Source organism: Lipophrys pholis, assembly GCF_963383615.2.
Source record: "Lipophrys pholis genome assembly, chromosome: 9".
NCBI classification, from domain to species: Eukaryota; Metazoa; Chordata; class Actinopteri; order Blenniiformes; family Blenniidae; genus Lipophrys; species Lipophrys pholis.
The window spans coordinates 25,108,771-25,131,502 of record NC_137639.1 but is presented as its reverse complement, the minus strand read 5'-3'; the positions used below and the strand labels follow the sequence as shown (position 1 = coordinate 25,131,502).

General features: G+C 42.2%; 3 protein-coding genes across 3 annotated transcripts; 2 read left to right on the top strand and 1 right to left on the bottom strand.

Annotated features, from left to right (window-relative positions):
- The first annotated feature begins 471 nt into the window (after positions 1-471).
- upp1 (uridine phosphorylase 1) lies at positions 472-4,779 on the top strand. The gene is made up of 8 exons (XM_080470655.1): positions 472-628; positions 870-942; positions 2,250-2,361; positions 2,447-2,605; positions 2,700-2,814; positions 2,913-3,122; positions 3,198-3,344; positions 3,437-4,779. Exons 2-8 carry the CDS (start codon positions 905-907, stop codon positions 3,586-3,588), a joined length of 933 nt encoding a protein of 310 aa, XP_080326781.1. The 5' UTR covers positions 472-628; positions 870-904; the 3' UTR covers positions 3,589-4,779.
- Positions 4,780-5,893: 1,114 nt separating this feature from the next.
- On the top strand, positions 5,894-10,039 carry stmn2a (stathmin 2a). Its single transcript, XM_080472517.1, has 5 exons — positions 5,894-6,093; positions 7,801-7,896; positions 8,027-8,199; positions 8,295-8,486; positions 8,566-10,039. The coding sequence occupies exons 1-5, from the start codon at positions 6,075-6,077 to the stop codon at positions 8,623-8,625; spliced, it is 540 nt and encodes a 179-aa protein (XP_080328643.1). The 5' UTR covers positions 5,894-6,074; the 3' UTR covers positions 8,626-10,039.
- Positions 10,040-10,964: 925 nt separating this feature from the next.
- LOC308114212 (hairy/enhancer-of-split related with YRPW motif protein 1-like) lies at positions 10,965-13,095 on the bottom strand. The gene is made up of 5 exons (XM_080470911.1): positions 12,944-13,095; positions 12,653-12,725; positions 12,453-12,536; positions 12,290-12,371; positions 10,965-12,168 (listed from the first exon to the last, which is right to left on the bottom strand). The coding sequence occupies exons 1-5, from the start codon at positions 13,027-13,029 to the stop codon at positions 11,555-11,557; spliced, it is 939 nt and encodes a 312-aa protein (XP_080327037.1). The 5' UTR covers positions 13,030-13,095; the 3' UTR covers positions 10,965-11,554.
- Between the last annotated feature and the right edge of the window lie 9,637 nt (positions 13,096-22,732).

The following is a 22,732-nucleotide window of genomic DNA, read 5'->3' as shown; positions in this document are numbered from 1 at the left end:
TTACATGGGATCAGCCCCCACAACCCTGCCCAGGATAAAACGATATCGAAGACGTATGGTGAGTTAATGGTTCTATGATGGTCTGTTTCAGCACATGTGAATCCAATGTCATTTGAAATTACTCAAATATCAGCATTACTGGGTTTAGTTCAATATAATAACAAAAAGTAGTGTATGCTTGTTTAAAATTAAAGATACATAGTTAAGCTTTTTCTCATAAAATTAGTTTCCATAATTCTCATAAATGCTTGTGTTATGAGATTTTAGTGATCAAAGTGGAGCCGATTAACATCCGCATATAGTGAGCATGCCATTGTCTATATTTGACCCGTTCATTTTGCATAGAAAAGGCTTAAATTACAGATATCTGTGATACATTAAATGTTGAAAGCTCCTGCCTACGTGAGCCAAGCAGACCAGCTCAGGACGCCCTGTGACGTCGCTGACGTCACAGCATCGTGGGCCGGCTCCACGTTACGGTGGCGACGTCACATGTGAAGTCAGATGAGTCGGTGAGAAGAGAAGAACCGGAGGCGCACCGGCCGGTGATCACAAACCTCTCATCAAAACATCTCGACCAGGTTGTCGGCTCCCCCTCGCCCCCCCGGCTCTTGGCTCTTTATTGGAGGTAAAGATGAAGCTCGCTTCCGTGTCCCCTCCGCGCAAGATGAATGCTGCGCGTGCCGCCGTGAGATTACATATCAATACCGTTTGTTTTCAGTTTGATAGAATAAGTCCTTGATTCTGCCTCTCGAGGCATTTGTGTTTGATACTTTCGGGATTCTCACAAACCTGTAAATACACGCATACCGCTATAATGCATGTGCTATAAGAGGTCTTTTTTTCTTCTTCTTGTTATTAATAAATAGTTTCCGCTCGGATTCGGCTGTCACTGGTCAGGAAGATGGATCCAAACGACACCAAGCCGAGTGCGCCGTGCAGGTGAGGTAACCCTAAGTTACAGTGTGGGTTCAGAAAAGTACAGTGCAGTCAAATGAGGAAACTACTGGGTGTGACAGGATATTCAGGACATTGACCTTTCTTTCCTGAGAGAAAGGACAAACATGTCCCCCCACCCCCACACCAGCATCAACCTTCTCAGCAGAGGAGCAGCACATTTAGGCCATTAGTATCTAAAGAGCTGCCAGGCTGGGGCCTGTTGGTTTATAAATTACTAACAATAACCTCAGCATCAATAGGATTTACTTCCTTCTGCACCAGATGTAAGTAAGTACACATTAGCCACAGTAATAACTCTTTTGAGGGGAAACTTCCATGAATCTACTTTCAACTACTTGACTGTAAACACTTTATAATCTACTTGTTACAGCAAGTACACGCAGGTATGCATTTTGTCAATTACACTTCAGCTCTGCAGCATTTATGATCGAAATGTTGCACAATTTTATATCCGACCACACCTATTTCACAACTTCCTTATTGACAGAGAATGAAGGGATTATAGTTCACACAACGAGCTTTGAAAGTGTGATATTTCACCAGTGGTTTCAGCGTCCTTTTTGTTTTTTGTTTTTAAAAAGAGTGGGGAATCATGTTTCAGGTGTTTTCAGGAGTTCTTACCTCCACCCAATAATGACTGTTTACCCTTAATTTTCTCGCTTAGATTTAAGGGGCTCAGTGTCTCGCTCAAGGACACTTCAGCATTTGAACAGATAGGAAATTGAACCATTTTCTGATGGCCAAATAACCAAGTTTTAATTTTATAAAGTGTCAGATTAGTTTTTTCTGTTTATTATCTCTGATGATATGATAAATGAAGTCAAAACAGTTTCCACCTGCAACAGATAAAACAGTAACACACTGTTTCACACTGATATCACACACTTTTGTTAAGTGTTAATCTTATCACGTCAAACTAATTTATATTTTACATAGATGAACCACAGCTTTTCTTTTCCCACATAAACCCGTTTCTTATGCAGTTTTATTAAACGTTAATTGTCAGCAAAACATTTTTTTTTTTTTTAAAATATTCTTTCTTCCCTGTTTTTGTCTTATTCAAATAAAAGATCTGAATGATTGATTCACCTCCGGATTTACCCAATAAACATCAGTTTTTACGCGATTCGAAAGATAAAAAACTAATAAGAAATGTGTTTTTCAGCTATCAATATATTGATCTCTTTGTTATTATTATTGCATTTTTGTTTTGGAAAGTTTGAATCAAGCGAGTCTGATTATCAGTTTGAAACCGACTCGTCACCGACTGCTCTTTCCGTCTCTTTTAGCCGAGTTGACGTACACAACCCACACCTGGACACACTGAAGGACGACATACTTTACCACTTCAGTCTGGGAACGAAAACTCACGACCTCCCCGCCATGTTCGGCGATGTCAAAGTAAATCTTTTTTATTATTCTTGAAACATAATCCTCTTATTTATATCCCCTCGGCAAACATTTGTCTTTATGTCTTTGTTTATAGTTTGTCTGTGTCGGGGGCAGCCCGTGGAGAATGAAAGCTTTCACTGAGTACATCGCTGCCGAGCTCGTCATGGAAGACCCCAAATCAGAGTATCCAAACATCTGCGCCGGGACAGACCGTTACGCCATGTACAAAGTTGGCCCTGTGCTCTCTGTCAGCGTACGTGCCGACACACACTGCTCAGGACCGGTTTATTTGGTCATAAGATCGATTGAGAAACTTGTTTGTGTCGTGTGTGTTTCTGGTTTTGCAGCACGGAATGGGAATCCCGTCTATTGCCATAATGCTGCATGAGCTAATAAAGCTCTTGCATCACGCAGGTTGCACGGATGTTACGATCATACGCATTGGGACATCAGGGGGGATTGGTAAGGTCATTTGGTTACAAATCTAGGATGGTTTTATTTGGACTAAAACTCCTTTTTTTTTTAATAACAGCATCTCACGTGCTGTATTTGCTGTGCAGGACTTGAGCCTGGCTCTGTTGTCGTTACAAAGCAGTCAGTGGACGCCACCTTCGTGGCCAAGTTCGAACAGGTGATCCTGGGCAAGACCGTCGTGCGCAACACTGATCTGGATGAAGGCCTGGCGGAGGAGTTGTTGCAATGCAGCAATGAGCTCAACCAGTTTCAGACAGTGGTTGGCAACACCATGTGTACCCTGGATTTCTATGAAGGTATATATACTTATATATGTATATCATTTGTTCACGATCTTGGTTTTTCACTGCTTTTTCTGATGTGACCCTCAGGGCAAGCCCGCTTGGATGGTGCTTTCTGCTCCTACACCGAGAAAGATAAGCAGGACTACCTCAATAAAGCCCGGGAATCCGGAGTCCACAATATCGAAATGGAATCATCAGCCTTCGCTGCCATGTGCAAGCTCAGCGGTCTGCGAGGTGAGAAATCACAAATATTATACCTGACAAATCGTGCGTAAACACACTAAGTCGCTGCCGAGTTTCTAACAATCCTCCCTTGCTTTGTGTAGCTGCTGTCGTTTGTGTGACGTTATTGGATCGCCTGAAGGGGGATCAGCTGAGCAGCTCTCATGAAGTTCTCCACAATTACCAGCAGCGGCCTCAGATACTGGTCGGCTACTACATCAAAAAGCGTCTGAACCCCAAAGCAAAATGTTGTTGATTGTACGAGTCGTCACGTGTGTATCAAAATATACTCTGGCCATTTTCTGTTGAAAATTATGAAATAGGAAATATATGATGCACTGCTATATTCCATGTTATTCTTCTGCAGCCATACATTTAGATTTTTCTACAGCAGTTGATAACTTTTTACAACTATACCATGACTTTATGCTCTTTTAGTTGATTAGCTTTCATAGGTAGGATAAATGAGCACAGACATTTGCATTTTTTTTCTTGTGTATTTATCCATTTAAGTAAGTATTAAATGTGATGTAGCAGCCCATCAAATCATATTTAAGGTGGTCTTTGTTTTGTACGACACATGAGATTTCTTGAGTCTGAGCATTTACATTTGTGCCGTGACGAAGTTCACTGAAATGGTGCTTGTTTCTTTAATGACAACAAATGGCTAGTTATTGATCAGATTGTATTTTGTTGGTATAGTTTGTTGTAGTTATTTTCAATTAAACTGGATTTTGTCTTCCAGCTTTTTATTTCGACACTAAAGCTGTAACCTGTTGAAACAGATTAGGATAGGATTTCACTACTTGTGAAATAAAGATAATATATTACTTTGCGTGGGCTGTGATGTATCACATTCAGACTCAACAAAGCATTTTAGAATACTTTGTGTGTGATCAGGTTTTACCCAAGGAGAACTGTAATATACATTTGGCTTGTTGTATTGAGGAATTGGTTCTTTCAGCTCTCTTGTCTGTGTTTAAGAGATGAACGTCGTCCTGAAGCAGAGTGTGACCAGGCTGGTGACCAACGTGAGGAAAAGATGCCACATGCCAATCAGGCTGGTTTACAATTAGTACCTCAATTTGCCAGAGCCATCATCAGCCATTAGGATAATTTACTGAGCTCCGTATCTGTCTTACTGTATGGTCAACCTTTTCCTGACTCATGTCAAAAATCTGCTGACCTAAGAGCAGCTCCCGCAGCCTTCCTCCCACCATCACTTGGGGCCGCTAAACGCCTTACATCAGCGGATCATCACATGCCTTGAAGCACTGTGCCAAAGAATTATTCGATTTTGAGTGGCAAATGAGATTTGAGAAGGCGATGGAGAAGCGTTGGCTTTCTAAGATTCTCTCACGATCACCTATTGGATGGTTTGACAACTATCCAAGGAAATCTGCCTGCAGCTCAACTGTTGTTCTGGGAAATAAAATCAATAGTTTGGACTCTTTTAGTCATTGTGGTTCAAAGCGGCATGGTGATGCATGCAAATGATAAGACAGAACAGTGTGAGTCATTCCTAATATAGCTAACATTGTTAGCTCATCTCCCAGATGGTAAAGTGTATTCACGTTTTGTTTTATAATATCAGTGGTATTTTGGGCCGATTTAACCTTTTTATGGTCAATCTGGATATAATCACCCAACTAAACTGATGGTAAAAGTCAACTTTTCCAGTTTTTCAAAAAACAGAAATTGGATTTAGGCTTATTAAATCCCCCCCCCCCACCCCCCCCCACCCCCCCCCCCCCACCCCCCCCCCCCCCCCAGTCAAATTATTGACATACTCTGGTTCAGACCTTTGGCATTGTAAGGCCTGGCGGCCATTTGTGGCCCATTCGCTCTGCTTGACCGTTCCGTGGGGTGTCACAGGGTAATTCCTAATCAAATGAAAATCACTGTTATTATTGCCTTTATTACTTTATCTTGTCACAAATTTTTCACGTTATTGACCATCGTTACATTATTAGTTTGGTGTAGCGTAGCCGAGCTAGCCATTGTTACTTCACAAAATTCTTGTTTCAAAAAAGACGATAAATTAAAAATATGTATAGTTTTTAATTTACTTACTGAGCTTGACATTTTGAAAAAATTTAGGTATGATGTCAAAACACAGACTGGAAAAGATTCAGAAAAACAGAAACTAACAATAATTCATAAAACGCATGCCAAAAACTAAACAAAAGAAAACTGCTTTTTATCAAGAGATGAATGTTATTTAGCAAAATTCAAATCAACTTATGTCTTCAATAGTAGCGCTAATTTTTCATGTGGTTTTGGGAAAATGTACTGTACTGTACTGTACTGTACTGTACTATACTATACTATACCACCAAACTCTTAAACTCTGTATGTGGATTGTTTTAGAGGTGGATTGAATTATCAAGAATGCAGACTAAAAGCAAAACAAAACATTTTAGTCAAAAATGCCTCTGGCCATTAGTTTATTATGGTGACGAATGTAGATATACATCATGCATTGACGCTTGTGAACTTTGCTGTGCTCGTGGATTCGAACCTGCGAGCAGACCAGGCCACAGCCCTCGGTGACGCGCGTCACAGCACGGGGGAGGGTCTGCCTGCGCGCTCCCGTGCGTGCCCACCTCCTCCTGTCTCCTCTGCGCTCCTGCCCCGGTCTGTTCTGTTCGCTGACTCAGTGCCTTAAGCAGCATCACCGTCCACCAGGAGAGAGCTCCAGCATCATCTGCGTAGAAGACAAAGATAAAGAAGACATCAGCCATGGCCAAGACAGCAAGCGGTAAGCACGTTCACACGGAGGGATGGATGGATGGATGGCGGATGGATGAATGGATGAATGTACTTGAGACAGGTGCGTCCTCTCTGTATTGACTCTATGCCGGCCCTGTAGCCACGAGCTTTCCGACTGGCGGCCACACATTTGTCGGATTTCCGCCGAAAATGTTGGGATGATGATCACTGAAATAAATGAAATCGTTGATTTTTGAGAGATTTTTCCCGGGGATTTTTGGGCGCATTGTCTCAACCCTGGATTCATGATCACCGCATAGAGCATCATCTCCTTTATTATCATCGTCATCTAACTTATCTTATTAATCCAAATATATTGTTTTCTCTCGTTGTGTAAGATTAGACGATGTGTTAATACGGAGCGGCCCTATAAATAGATTTATTTCCCACGCTGCACCTGCGGTTCATGCTACAGCGGCCCCAGCATGCAGCATAATGCAGACGGACCCCACCCAAGATGCTGAGCTGACGACCATGTAGCCCACAGCAAAGCTGCGAGGGCTTCATCTCTCTTGCTTTCACCCCACTTTGCTTCAAATAAACCTGCTCCATTATCTATTCCTATTGCGTTTTTTTTTTTTTTTAATATCGTGATTAGGATGCTTTGATTGGATCAGACACAAAGTTGCTCCCTTTATTCTTTCCTTTAGCTTCCTTCATTTCTTCCTTGCCAAGGATGCACCACTGTAGTCTATTTAGAACAATGTTGAATTAAAAAAAACAACACCCACTGCTGTTTGAAAGCATGAGTCTGCACAAATATCCTTGCACTCGTGATTAACTTGAAAAGAAATGCATTGCCCCCTGCATTAGTCATCCTTTTTAATGGACATTTATTGTTGTAGGCCAGACATTCGGCAGATTTGTTTTCATGGGCTTGTATGCACATATATATCTGAAGCACTTGCACCTTCCTGAATAAAAGCGGCCCATCTGATCATTCGATGTAGGTTCTGGTGATGTTTGTGTTAATTATATTGTGTATCACAGAGTAGTGCAATAGGCAGGTGTATAGCGGGATGGGAGGCAGGCCAGCCCTGCAGCAAGGGGCTGCTTCACACACACTGGCCTTTGCAGCAGAGGGCTTAACAACACCAACAATCTGTAAGTCCTCTCCCAAGAGCCAGGTGGGCACTTTGTCAAATCCAGGATAAGCATTAATAAAGTGACCGAGTTTTTACAGCAGGTCCTGAGTATTTTGTAAGAAAAAACAAAACAAACAACAAGCCCTGAATGCAATTAAAATAAGTTAAGATCATTGGACAGCTGTGACAACTCAATTACTTCCACAGATCTCACTCATCTAATGCAGATAGGACGAGGATATTGCATAATAGTGCTTTATTTTTTTTTTATAGATATGTCTTATTTTAATAACTGAAATGTTTTTGCCCCGACAGAAAGAGACTCATGATTTCATCACACACCCAGAATACATTCCTTTAATGAATTATTAAGCATCACAGCACTCACATACACTTTCAACAAATCATTAGTGCAATGTTAATCTTATCTGATTGTTCTATCTGGCAATTTCGCTCTTCTTAAAATGCAATTCTTTAAGTTAAAAGCTTCACTGGTATCCATGATAATATGTTTTTTTTTGTTGTTGTAATAGTTTGCTACTTTTGTAATTTTCTCACGTCTGCTGAGAAAAACCGTCAGTAAGTGGTGCGATGTGTTTATGTTCCCACAGCTTACAAAGAGAAGATGAAGGAGCTGTCTGTACTATCCCTCATCTGCTCCTGCTTCTATCCAGAGACACGCAAGAATCTTGTCTCTGACTTTGAAGGTAACATTTTCACAAGATTCCCCCGTTCGTGCGCGATTGGAGACATGGACGATCATGATTACTTATAGTACTGATATATTATTGAACAGCGATTTTACTGGCTTCATCCTTCTAACTGGTTGACTTGCAGACATAGAGGTGAAACCTATAAACAAGCGAGCCTCGGGACAGGCCTTTGAGGTGATTCTCAAGCCGCAGTCTCCGGTGTCAGACGCCGCTCACAACCTTCCCTCACCTCCGAAGAGGGACGTCTCCTTGGAAGACATTGAGAAAAAACTGGAAGCCGCTGAAGAGCGGAGGAAGGTGAGTATTTTACCTGCGTGTAACGGATTTGAGTGTTGATAATACAGATGCCTTTATTTTTGGAGATGTTAAACCACTTACATTTGCATAAACAGTACCAGGAGGCCCAGGTGTTGAGGGCTTTGGCAGAGAAGCGCGAGCATGAGAGGGATGTGTTGCTAAAGGCCATGGAGGAGAACAGCAACTTCAGCAAGATGGCCGAGGAGAAGCTCCTGATGAAGATGGAGCAGATCAAGGAGAACCGTGACGCCCATCTGGCGGCCATGATTGAACGTCTACAGGAGAAGGTGAAAGCTTTATGGACCTGCGTGCAAGGCAAATCATGGCCTGCTTGGACACATAACTCACGCTCACTCTTGTTTTCAGGAGAAACACGCAGCCGTGGTACGCAGGAACAAAGAGCTGAGGGAAGAGGTGACAGCATGAGCCTCGCAGGAAGTCCCGGTTTCCGTGGTACATTTGGTTCCTTCCATCCAGCCCCGTCCTCTTCTCTCCCCTGCCCTCACCATCTTTCTGTAAACAGACACTCAACCCTGGAGGCCGAGAGGTCCACAGACCTCGCCATCACACCACGACACGCCCTGCCACCAGTACTCACTATTACCAGTATTATCAGTGGATACAAACATCAATAACACCACACACCTGAAGAAATGAATGGATTTGTTGATTTAGGAGACAATATGACATTTGTTTTGTAAATATAATTTCTGTTTATCTATCTAGCCATCTATCTATCCATCTATCTCTCTCTCTCTCTCTCTCGCTCTCTCTCTCTCTCTATCTATCTATCTATCTATCTATCTATCTATCTATCTATCTATCTATCTATCTATCTATCTATCTATCTATCTATCTATCTATGATGGAAGGTGAAGAACATACAAATCTTGTGCTGTACTTCACTGTATAATTTGAAATATTTTGTTTGTCACTGATTAATGTTTCAGTTATTGAAATTTGACTCTACAACCATTTTCTTGTGAAAGCCCTCCTTGTGTTGTGAGTTGACAGACATTTGTTTCCTGATGATGATGATGATGATGATGATGTCACGATTGATGATGTTTCTGTGTCCTTTGTGCGACGAACGGCGGTTGGTGTACTCAAACTACAGAGATCTCAAGATATCAGCGTATCTCCCACATTCGCACCTACTCTCTTCTCCACACGCACGCTTGAAATCCTAATGATATGCCAAAACCCATAGACTCCTAAATTGTCCACCTCCTCGGAAATGAGCTTGATAATGAACTTAACAGGTGCTTTGTAATTATTATTATTAAGAATGTCTTTGCCCAGTGGGATCAGCTGTTTCTACACTTGCAGATTCCCGCTCACCCTGACAATTTCCATCCCATCTTTATCCAAAATCAATCGCTCTGTTAAGAACACAGTATTCGGGGATGAATCCTACAACTTGTTGAATGTTACGACCCCATACTGGTATCATGTATAGTGTCTTGGACAGTGGAATGTGCTGTTGCTCCCATCTTGATAGTGATAGTGTGAACATAATGTATGTCTGTGTGGGTGTGTGTGAATGCAGATTTACCTTGAGGCATCATTAGCGTCTTCTCTCTAGGGGATTAGATAGAGAATGGATGTGGGATGATTTACATTCAGCACACTGAACTAGTTCTCTTTTTAATATACAGTACCACTGATATCTGCCTGCATCCTCTGCTGCTTGTGTTTCTCCCTTCATATATTTCTCTGTGAAAGCTTTGCTGAATAAAGGTTTGGGGATCTGTCAACATGGCATGCACCATCTAATACTTGGGGAAGGGAAAATGTAAACTGCCAAATAAAAGAACCAGTTATCTACACCTCCTGATGCTCACAGTCTCCACCCAGATTCTTTTTTTTATTAAGGTGTCAGTCTAATGTGAATGCTTTTTTTAATTATAGATACGTATTGATGAACACATTTGAACGGTTTCCTGAACGATAAGATCAGATACGATATGATAATCCGCCACCAGGGGGCAGTGTCTTATTTATTTTGGACAAGAGAAGATCTTATTGGACCCACTGCACTCAAATTTATAAGATAATAATTTAAATTGCCAAAATAAATTCACTGAGACACATCATTGGAATTTAATTTCTTACTTTTTTTTTTTTTTTTAGAAGAGAATCTTTAAAAGAAATCAGAAAACAAGATAATAAACTTGATTTGTGAGGCTTTATTGGGGGAACAAATCAACAGACAGCAGCTGCCCCACCTGTAGGTGTTCCATAGAAACATCCTAGAAAACTGTGAACCCCTATAAACCTGCACCTGAACCAGATTGAACCACACGTCTGTGCTAATCGATGATTTAAAGGCCCATCTGTCTCTGTGTTGTTGTTACTTTTTAACCGCTTTCCTCCAAAGCCCTCATCCTGTTCACACTATTGTCTCCGTTTCAGACCAACCCAAGCTGGTGAGGTCAGGGCAACATTGTAAAGGATTTCCTCTGGCTCTTAATGATTTCCTGGGTATTCATAAGGGCAACAATGCTCTGGGATTTGGTTACTTACCTGGCACGCAGTGAAGGAATTGCCTTTCAGTCAATAGGCCCTTATTAGCTGACGATTAACCCCCAAGGGATTGGCGAAACAAATACACCTGAAGACTATGTGTCATATGCGGTATTTATTAATTTGAAGAAAGATCAACTTCTAATATAAAAAGTTTCTTTATTTAAAAAAAAAAAAATCATACAAAGCTGTGAGCAATTGAGGGAAAAATATCACAGAAGAACACATAGCTTATGTTTCATACATTTAGACTCAATTTATTGGTACAAAAATATTACAAATAGAGACAAAAATGCAAGTTTCCAATTCTCAAGTAGTTAGTTTTCCAACAAGGGTGCAATGATGTGCATATTCTCATCCACATAGTTTGGATATCACTATAAAGCAAACCAATTTATATAAAAGTAAATCATGTTAAATGCAGACATCTTTGCTCAACAAATGCATAGATTTCAGTAAAGGGTCTATGAGAGCTGACCTCTAAATTTGTGCTTGCAGTAAATCTATTCATGGCTCACTCATCATTTCATTAAATCCATCCTCAACCTGGAGGAAGTGCAGACTAACTAAATTAATTTCTAGTTTTTATTTTAGGAATAACATCACAAAACTCAATTAGAATTCTTTTTTTAGTTGAAAATAAAGGACAAATGAACTTAAAATGACATCTTCCAATCTCTCCTCCAGCTTAATCCTTACTTTAAAAAGAAAACGTTTGCCTTGTTCCCCTTTATTTTGTAGCTTAAAATCATTCAGAGCAGGTTTCCTGTTGAGCCTGTCCGTGGTGGCGGGCACAGCTCAGCTGTTGCCTTCAGTCCAGTGGTTAGCTTCAAAAAGCCCCGATCTCCATGCCCCAGGGCCTGTAAGGCTTCGACAGGGTGGAGGAGGGACTCATTGTGCTGACAGCCGTTGGAGAGACAAGAGGGAAGGCACCAAAGGAGAGCGGGAAGGCGGAAAGCGAGGAGAGAGTCGAGACGAGCGGCGGCGAAAGCTTGGATGTTGGCACAGACAGACTGAGAGGCAGGGAGCCATTGGGGGGCACCCTGAGGGACTCTGTGGGGGGCATGACACCAAGTCTGGATGTCCTAGATGCCTCAGTGGAGGAGGGGGTGGAGGAGGAGGATGTTGAGGAAGATGAGGAGGAGGGTGGGCTGCTATTGTTTCTGGAAGCAGGTGTCCTGCCCTGTGGGTGCTGTAGCAGCAGGGGATGGGGGAGATGGGCAGGGGCTGTCCCGTAGGCAGAGCCCCAGGCCAAGTGTTCCAGTCCAGCGTGCACCTCCCTCTGAGAGGCGTAGTTGCTGAGGTGAGACACCAAGCGTACACGGAGGGAGTCTGTACTGTCCCGGCCCTCTATGATGCTCAGATAGCGAGCCGTCTCTGACAGACACTCCCTGAAGCCCAGGCTGCGGTAATCCTTAGCAAGAGCATGAGCCTCAAAGAAACCTGTTGGCAAAAAAAAAAAAAAAAGAAAAAGAAAGTTTGACAAACAAATCCTCATGCCTCCTGGAGTTCAAGCATGAATTTATTCATACATCATCCAAAAGTAAAACCAAACGTTTGTCACCTTTTCCACCAGATGCATGGAGCATCTTTAAATGGTCCACTGTCATTTGTAAAATTTCCGCCTTTTCCAATTTTGCAGATCCCTGTAAAATCAAATTGTCAGTTAATATTTCATCATTCCCTCACACATCTAAGAAGAAAGACTAAACTGATCAGTTATTTACCTGTTTCTCAAAAGCACTTGGCACCAGTCTTCTCAGTTCTGAGAGACTGTTATTGATCCGGTCACGTCTGCGTTTCTCAATAATCTGTTATGAATAAATGACATTTTTTTATTTTTTTAAAGACACAGTGGTGAAAAATGTTTTAGCGTTAATGTAGCAGTGTGCAACTTGGCAGCAGAGATTCTACAACGTCTACATACCCCCCTGCGTCTTTTTCTGGCTTGAACTTGTGTGGATGTGGAGGGTGACATCGATCCGTGAGAGTCAAGTTGACTAAAAGAGACAAATTAAACATTTTAATTGACAATGACACTGGATTTGTGGATTTAAAAAAAATTTTTTTTTTAAATCCGTAAATAATAATCCGTCTTTGCAGATCAAATCACTCAAAAAGATATTAAATGCTACTAAAATGCTTAAATGTTAAAACTTCTCTCAAAACACACAAGTGTTTTGTTTTTTTAAGGGAAAAATAAATAAAATCAACAAACCCATTTTCGTCGCCACTGTCCTTCTCCACCTCAATATTGTCGTCCAGGTCGCTGTCCGATGAGCTGTAGTTGTTGCTCCTCTTCATCGTGCTCGCGGTGTGGATGAGTGTTTCCTCTCAGGGCTCCGGTGGCGCACTGACAGCTCCAGGTCCGACGCACAGTTCAAAAGACCTGCGGCTGGCTCTGAAGGGGGCGGGGCGCAGTGTGAAGGGGGGGCGGGGCTATCAGTGTCATATGGGCGGGACTTGAAAAGCCGTGGCCAGTTAAAAGTCGAGATGACATTTAAGCGACACTGGGCTGTAAAAACATCAATGGACGAGCCAAAGGCGTCAATGAAGGGAAGAAGAATGAAGGGAGCCTGTTGGACATCATTAGAATTGTTGATGTGTGAGGCGTTAATTCAACGTCGGCTATTTAAAAGTTGGCGTCCAGTCTGGAGCGCTGAGGTTGTTCCCTTTTTCTGAGCTTGCCAAACTCAGGCTGACCGGTAGACTCCTGTCTACAGGTCCCCCAGTTCCCCTGCTGAGACGCCCAAGTCCATGAACAACAGGCCCCCCATTGTAGCAGCAGCCCTCTTCTCATTTGGTGTTGTGGAGGACGCATGGTCTATTAGCAGAGTGTGTTGTTCATTGTCCGCTGTCAGCTGTGTGGTTCCACGGCGGCATTGATCAGCCGAGAGGCTCCACAGTCACTCAGCGTTGCCATGCACTCCTAGGAAACTGCCTCCCCTCCTCCTCCTCTTCCTCCTCCTCCTCCTCCTCCACCGTCACTGCAAACAGGTCAACTGACTGGCGCAGGCCGACCTTCCCAGGGAATCATTCATCTGCTGTGGGTGAAAATAGTCCCCTGTGAAATTGGAAGGAGAAAGAGAAATGTTTTTAGACGCGCCAGCTATGTACAGCTATGGAAACTAAACATAGAGGCGTAAGAGCTGAAACCTGAAGGAGAGCTGGGGTGGTCTGCAGGAAGGTGTGAAGACTGCGACCTCACTAACACACGGGGGTCAAAGAGCAAAGTCTTCGAGACACAAGGGATTTCAGTGCTTATGCTTAACTGTGTGTGTATTGTTCAATCATTCACATTTCCATTTCACAATTGAAATGTCCTTTTTTTTCTTTTATTTCATGGAGAGACAAAATTCCTTCATCACAGGAAAACTGATGCACTTAAGTGTGAAACAATCAAAATGTTTCTATTATATATGTTTTATAGTGTTGAACACCTCAGATGAAAGAGTTTTATTAATGTATTAGCAGAATAAGGTTTTACACATGATTATGATCGTATTAAAGAACCAACCATATGGCACATCATTTTTCATAGAGGCTAATTATGACTTTAAACTAAAATATGCAGGGATATTTTTCTCTTTTGTTTTTTTCCTCGTGGGTTTTTAGTTATTTTCTATTTTTGCTCAAATACACAGATTTCCTTCCCACTATTACCACTCAAACAATAAATACACAATAAACTACAAAGAAAGTCAAATGTCAGGTTTTCTTTTTCTTGTCTCTGATGAAAGGTCTGGGAAATGGCTTGAGTGTGGTACACGGTTCCCCCTCTGCCTCTGACATGTCTGTTAAGGCCATCAGTGCCCCCCCCCGCCCACCAGTACCTTCTAGAGGAGCAGCTGTTTCTCCGCTCTGTCTATCATGTCAGTTGTTAACTTGGTGCACTCGGAGTGAGACAAGTGCGGATGAGAGTTTGATGCCAGGGAGCAACTGCAGGCCAACACACTGTTCCCAGAATGTCAGAAGGATTTCAGTGGTGACAGATACAATGTGCAAGCTCCAAGCTTTCCCTCGATGCAGAGAGTGTGGATGACCCTTTGGGCTACCCCTGACCCATGCACACATGTAGACCCCCACCCCCTCTACTCCTCTTGTCAGCACAGACTTTCACTAAAAATCAAGTCTGCACCTTGAACCATTTCATGCTTTTTCCACATTCCCATACTCCCACCTAGACGATTTATAGACCATAACATGTACATAATCCGCTGCTGAAAAACACCCAAAGCCTGCATGCTCCCCATTCGGACACTATTTCACTTGTAAAACTTTATATACTTCATAATTCATAATTTTTCACCCCAGTGAGTCTCCATTCAGATAAAGACAGTTATACTCTGAAACCCATACAAGGTCATTTGTTGATTCTCTGATGGGGACACATTTCAGGTTTATGCAGATTCCATTATGTAGACACGGAGGAATCACGTCTTCACATCAGTGCTGACATTACTGTGTCTCTATAAATATAGTTATGACATATAACTTATATAAAGCTTGACTTTTCACCTGTGTAGTGGAGTCACAAAGTGGTTCTGGACTCTGTATGTTTGCTCTTAGTTTATCTGTATTTGACTGCGACATTCCTCTATACTATTCATATGTTCAATAACACCAGAAGTTTGCCAGTCTGCCCTTTTTTTTACCAGGGGCATATCTACTCCCCTCCCACCAATGACCAGGAAGCTAAAAGGTATAAGCAAGCATTTGTTTGAAACTGGCGTGTGCCCAGCTGCCTTCCTCAATCTTCCCTCAGGTTTCCCTTGGTGACTCTTTGTGTGCGAGAGTGCGGCCTGAGTGTGTGCTGGTGGGTTTGCATGTGTTTATGTGTGTGCCACTGAGAGTGTGCGAGTGTGTTTAGGAGGTGCTGTTTCCCACAACCCTGATCTAATTCCGTGGTAACTCAATCTCCGTGTGAGCGCTTCCCGGCGAGTGTTCTCCCGCCCGTCCACAGTCCCACCGGCTGAGTGGCTGAGTGTGTCTGACGGAGGCCGGCTCAGTCCCACTGGACACCCACCCTCCCACACCGTCGCCACCCCCGCCGGCCCCGGCCCCGGCCTCCGTCCTACCCACCCTCCCATCAGGATTGATTTACTATGTCAACGGTCGGGGCTGTCGGCGGCAGCGACGCTCACAGCCGCGCCTGCATCCTGTGTGCACACCATTCTGACATCTTATACCTGTCATTCAGCAACTGCTGCAGCCTGTGCGTGTGTGTGCGTGTGTGTGTGTGTGTGTGTGTGTGTGTGTGTGTGTGTGTGTGTGTGTGTGTTTACACACCTTATGGGGACTTATTTTACTTGTGTGACTAAAAGTCAAGGCCCCATCAGAAAAAAATCTAAATTTTTAGGTGAATGCATGTTGTAAGGTTCTACTAAGTTCAATTTAAGGGAAGGTAATATGCTAAAGTTTGAGCCTGTGGTAGATTTAAGTGAGTTTAGACTAAATCTACCGGAAATTAATGTAAGGTAAGTTGTGACAACAGCTCATAGCTCATAATGGTATGTTGTTTTTTTCTCTAAAACTAGTTCATTACATTTCTGAGGCACAAGCTATTTTAACAAATGCTGCTTCTCACAACATTTTAAATGTTTTAAAAGTTAGGTTACAGTTTCAAGAATCAACCTATTCAAAGTTAACCCTTTAGGTACTCATTATAATACTTGGGAACATGAACATTTAATCTTATTTATGTGATAAACTTCAGGATTGTCTTTTTCACTTTTTAAAGTTAAAAAAAACCCCATTATATACCATTCAGATTTGAAAGATTGTTGATAATATAATGACACATATTTCATGTCTTCTGTCTTGAAATTACCCTAATGGGAAAAAGCTCTCCCTGACTGCGGGTGTCCTACAATACGTAGTATGCAATTTGCCAGAAATTAGCCTACAGATTATTTTTGGATATATTATTATTGTATAGATATAAAGATATAGCTCTCTTTATTAGTTGTTGTTTTTTTTTAAAGCATTTAACTGCATCCTCCGTTGAAGCATTCAATTAAATTTATCTATAAACAATATTCAAAGCGCATTTCTCAGACAAAAATGAATGGATAAAAATGACAATATGGGAATTTGTTTCGTAAAGTGTTGCAGATATCATGGTGGAATTTTGTCTGTTGTGAGAGTAAATGTATTGGCTGCAAATATGTAGATCAAAAAGTTTGAGTATTTCAGATTGTGGCAGTACTTTGTCATGTCTTATGTAGTGAAGTAGATCACATGGTGTTAAAATGTACTTAATTATAAGTAGAAATCAATACATATTCCTAAAAGAACATGCTGCTTCCCAAAAATATTAACGATTCACTGCAATGTGAGGATTTCTCATATGTTCCTGCCACCTCTGCAGGAACACATTAATTGTTGTAAAAGTGAATGTGTCGAGAGAAAGAAAGAAAGAGAAAGAGGGGCGCAGTCGAGAGACATTTGTGGAAGTGAGATCATTTTCTTGTTCATGTTTTATTCAAATATGAGGAGGTTATAAGGGATTTATGAACCTTGCTGCATATATACATGAGGTGCGACATATTATGTAAGGCAGTAAAAATGCCACCCATGCCGGGCCTAAAGAGGTTGTCAGACCGAGGGAAACGTCTCCCAGACAGCTTCCATGCAACAATGTTATCCTATGGGCCACAGCTTCCTGTCTGTCCCCTCTCATTCCAGTCAGCACCCAGGCGCTATATTGGGCAGGGACCAGACCAAGCCTGAGACTCGTTCCCACTGTTTGACCATAATACATTCGCCTTCTCATTCTTTACTTTCCTGCCTTTGTTGGCATCCATTCTCTGTGTGCTTTTTGGATAGGTAAAACCAGGGAGGATATGTTCACTTCCTTGTTTCTTTGTTTAGCAGTTTTTTTTATTTTTTATTTTATTTTTTTTCTGAGGATATCACCTCGGGTCATAACATTGACACCAGGATCTCAGTCCTAGCTGCCAATTACAGGGCTTGGAGTCAATTACAGGACATGAACTGAATTCAGGAAAGATTTAAACGACGCCTTGATGTCGATGTGGAGAGGTTCATGTGCTGGTTTAAAAAAAAACCAACTCACACACATTCACATAGATGACTTAAGTCACTGCTGAGTGAAGCAAATCTATTTCATCCTATTTGCAACAATGGTGCACACTCCGACACAAAGGCCCCACACACAATCGTATTGTTCATACGGTTTACCACTATGCTGCCCATTACCAGTTAACTTATGCAAGTTCACAATGGAGGGAAGGCAGATCACAGGACCAGTTCCCAAATAAGCGCAACAGGAGACAGCACGTGATGTCCTCACAGAGAAAGCCGGACCGTGGAGCGAGCTACTTTTAAGGCCACACATTGTGTTGCCACAGGAAAAACATTGTTTGCATATCAATGGAGTGTGTGCATCCGTGTATATGTGTGTTTGAGTGTGCGTTAAGGTGAAAGGGGATTTGGGTTTCTAATTGAAATGTATCTCTTGGTTGACATCACATGGAGCAGTCTGCACAGCCGCTATGAATTATTGGTCTAGTTAAGCTGTGGAGCGTCACAATGACTTCTTTCTGTGTGTGTGCGCGTGCGTGATTGGTCACTATGGAAATAAAATCTATGTATCAGAGCAGTTCTGTTGTGAATGTCAGTTACGATGCTTACTTAGAGCTGACTTAAAATACTTAGTTTTCAAACCTCTGACGAGGAAACTGAAGTATTTTGGTGGCTTTTGTGTGTTATTTTCCAAAATCAAAATGAAACAAAATCTGATTAGTCAAATCTGATCTTAGAGTAGCTGGTTGTATTTAAAAAAAAAGTTCATAGAAAAGCAGAAAAGAGCCCATTTGTAGCATATCACAAGTTTATTAAAAAAAAAAAAAAAAAGGAAAAAGAAAAAAAGAAAAGTCTTTTTTTTGAGAGCCGGCTCCTTTCCCAGTGGATGCTCTGTGCCAGCTGTCTGCTCTGCAGTAAAGTACTGCTTTCCCAAGCTCTGACCTGTGGGAAAATCTGTTGTGGCCAGTAATTGATTCCGCCCTGCCAGCCCCATTACTCTCCACTGCAGTCAAACTGCCAGTGATCTGCAGAAAGCCTGTTAGCACAACCCATTTACTCTTTCATTCTGCCCCCACTCTCACAAACATGCATCAGAATCCCAGCAAGTCCTGATTCAATCATTTCTGGGGACATTTTTTCACTCTATAAAGAACATATTTGCTGCTTTTATTGTGTTTTCTCTATATTATTTCCCATGTTGCTGCAATATCCTAGGATTTATATTTCATGTGCAACATGCATGCATGCAAAAAACATTTTCTGGATTTTTTTTTTCCTTATGTTATAGCAGAATTATTAAAAACTGGCAGATTACACTTGCTACATGTATCCTCACCGCTCTCCTGTCAACACGTTTCTATTGGAAATAGAGATTTTTGGGGGGGGGACTGACACAAAATGTTTACAATAAAAATGTCAAACACACTGATAATCTCCATCACTGTCTTGAAAGGAACGCTTGTATGAGAGCTGCACCGCACAGCTCCCAGAATCACCCCCTCCCCGCCCTGAAGGTTTGTCATGAAATATTAAGTGCAGTCATCTGTTGAGATGGTTGAGTTGCTTATCCCTGCCTAACACTTACCACATGTCTAAATAAAGGTAAGTGCTCCCCCTTCCAATTAATCTTCTATTATGGGTTGCGCTCTCTGCCTTTGCATCTGTGTTTCCCAGTCTGGCACCAGCAGGTGGGGTACAGTCGGGGTTGGGGAGAGACAGTGTGTATGTGCGAGGGGTTATATGAGGATTAGCAGGCTCTCAAATGGTGACACGGGGGACCAATAAAAGCATAGTTTTTGACAAATATTCACATGATCATCTTGCTGCTGTTGTAAATGTCTGAACTTCTTGTCACACAGATTACGTGATGACACTTTGAACACTGCCTATTTAGAACACTTAACAGAAGAAACACATTATACTGACTCATAGAAAATAATAGCTGCATGTGAGATGCAGAAAGACACGAGTGGCCTCAAGCCGGGTGATTTATCGGGGATTCTCATGACTCTGGCAGTCTTTATATAACTACCAGCTGAGGGGTGCACTTTCCCATGTTGTAAGGGGTCAGGAGGCCACCCTCCGAGCACTGCTGCAGTTGTTTTTCACACAAGAATCCCATCCCACTACTGGGTGATCTAAAGGAGCATAAAAGAGGAGCAGAGAACTGTACAGTATGCATCACTTTAGCTCCTGGTGAACCCTCCACCCACCGCACTCTGCACCCGGTGGCTGTGCCCCATGGGCAGCTCTCCCTGTATTGACAGAACAAGCAAAGCCTCTGTAAGAGGCAGCCCCCCCCCCCCGCACACACACACACACACTCACCCCTCTCAAGCCCCACTGTCGGTGTGCTGCACACCAGAAGCCTGAGGCGCAGGGAGCGTGTGGGATGAGGGGATGAGAGAGAAGATCAAAGCAGGAAGCATGAAAAAGCTCAAAGCACACTGGCAAGAGGCACCACCCTGACCTTACACACACACACACACACACACACACACACACACACACACACACACACACACACACACACACACACACACACACACACACACACACACACACACACACACACACACACTGGCTGAGCAGGACGGCTGGCGCCCACCCTCCTGTTCCTCCAGCAGCCATGTAAGAAGGCGAAGTAGAGAGGGCACATCACTCAGGTCGTGTGAGCCATTCAGCTAAAAAATTTGGACCTGCTGGGAACCTGACCTGAAGTGATGCCCCCTGTTGGTGTCACAGTTGTGGCACACGATCTGTCATTTTAAAAAAACCAACAAAAAACTAATGATCGGAGTCTTCTTTCTCTTATTTTACATGTGAGACCACATGTTCTGGTTGCAATTCAGTATGGGGACTAATTCAACTGCGCATGTGCATTTTTAATATGATATAGGGATAATGAGAGAGATTTTGGTTAAAGACGAATGCTTCTAAAGGAAATCATGACTCGTTTGTAGAAGATTCTAGATGCATTGACAACTCAGCAGGAAGTTTCATATAAATGATGAGTTGTTGCCTTTGGGGTTTTGGTTTAAGAGGCAGATATTAGGGTCAAATCTAAACTGCTGTACTTGAAAAGGACTGCAGAAAGGCTTTCTTGACTTCTACATAGGGGTAATGTATCCCCTGCCTCGGGGAACGGCTTACTGAGAGTTAAAGCTTAGAAGTGGGAATACAATAAAAAAAATAAAAAAAAACTTCAAAGAAGATAGACGCGTTTCACAATCTGAATGTGAATTACAGATTGTTAAATGAATCACACAGTGAATTGCAACTACTCTGCTAGGTCCTAGCATTCCCATCATGAACTTGATCAGCTGTGACCATCGTTTTTACCTGATGGCATGTTAAGTTGTAGGTTGTTTTTTTTTTTTTTTTACCAGACTTGCAAACTCTTCTTTGGCCCTGAGGATCCTCTCTCCATTATTCATGAGTCCTCAGGTTGGACCCTGGGAACAAGCTGAACGAGGCCCTGTGTCAATACGAAACACTGGCCGCCACAATGGGCTCTGCCTCCAACTACACTGTTGACAGACACCAACACAAAGGAGCTGAAAGGGGTCCCCCTCCGTTCTCACACACACTGAAGAATGAGTCAGTGTGCTGCCGCTCAGAGCTGTGTTTGTACAGTATATACAGCTTTTGTTCATGGCCACTGTTCTCCCATCAATGGGGGCTGAAGTGTTGATGAAAACCAGAAGGAAAGGACTTCTCTGCAGATGCCAGCAAGAGTTCATGTTCATTAGATGGGCTCTGCGCCTGCTGGATGGCACCTGTGTGCAGGCAGAGAACCCCCCGGGTGACAGGACAACGAGTAATCGGCTTATCTGATTGGTAAACAACATTCCACAATATATATCACTGCCCCGCCTCTGTGACTATCGCGTCATTACTGGCCGTCACTGAAGTGAGTGAACAATAATGGTATGTGGACCATGAAATCAAACTTTGCAGCCATGTGACAGCCTCGCGACATCTTTGTATTTGGCAATAGATGAATTCAAGTGTCACCGGTTACCTGCTGATGGAGATTGTTCCCTAGTGCATCAACCACAACATCCACAGGGATAAAGGTTGGCACAACACTGAGAGGAAGATTAATGTAAATAAAAATGAACGTCTCAAAAATGTAAAACACTGAATTATGAAGGCATCCAGGCGTGCTGTCATAGTGACTCATAAATCAAATGCTCCCTTCGATGAAAGCATTGGGAGAACAGGATGAAAATGGGGTCTTCTGGGACAGTTTGTTACTCCCAAATTCACTGTCAGCAGCTTCATCACTGTTTTCGTATTATGTAACTGGCAGAGATGAGAATTAAAAAAAAAAAAATGCAGTATGGACTATTTTCAGCTTATGATTTTGTAAAATTGTTGTTAGAAAACTGCAAACATGTCATTCTGGTAGTTAATATCACAACACTGGATGCTTATACGTGTATATAAATCTCTATAACTCACTACTTACTTTTATACGTCGCCAACTGTTTCATAACTTGCAGATTTGCACATATGATTTATAAGAAGCACCACATTACTCAAAAACAAAGGGTTAAAAGACTTTTTACACTACATAGTGAAGCTCCTCAATTGTTGTGGGGAGGTGAGACGTAGTGGCTCAATCCACAGATGAATCATATCACAGGCCCCTCATCTGATCTGGATTTGATTTGCTCTGAGCATTGTTAATCATGCCTGTCTTCCTATTTTTCACTGTTGGCATTATCATTCAAAGTACAAACAAGTTGTTATATATGTCCAAAAGCTCGCAACTAAAATGATCAGGGGAACAACCCCCTTCATTTTATTGTTCAATAAAATACATAAAAGTATAATGTCTTTATCTGCATTTTGGAATGATCTCAAAACAGATAAAGCCAACCTTAAATTAGGAAAAGACTAATCACCAAATAGAAAGAGACACTCAGTTCCAAAACCGAGATGTAGAGAGAAC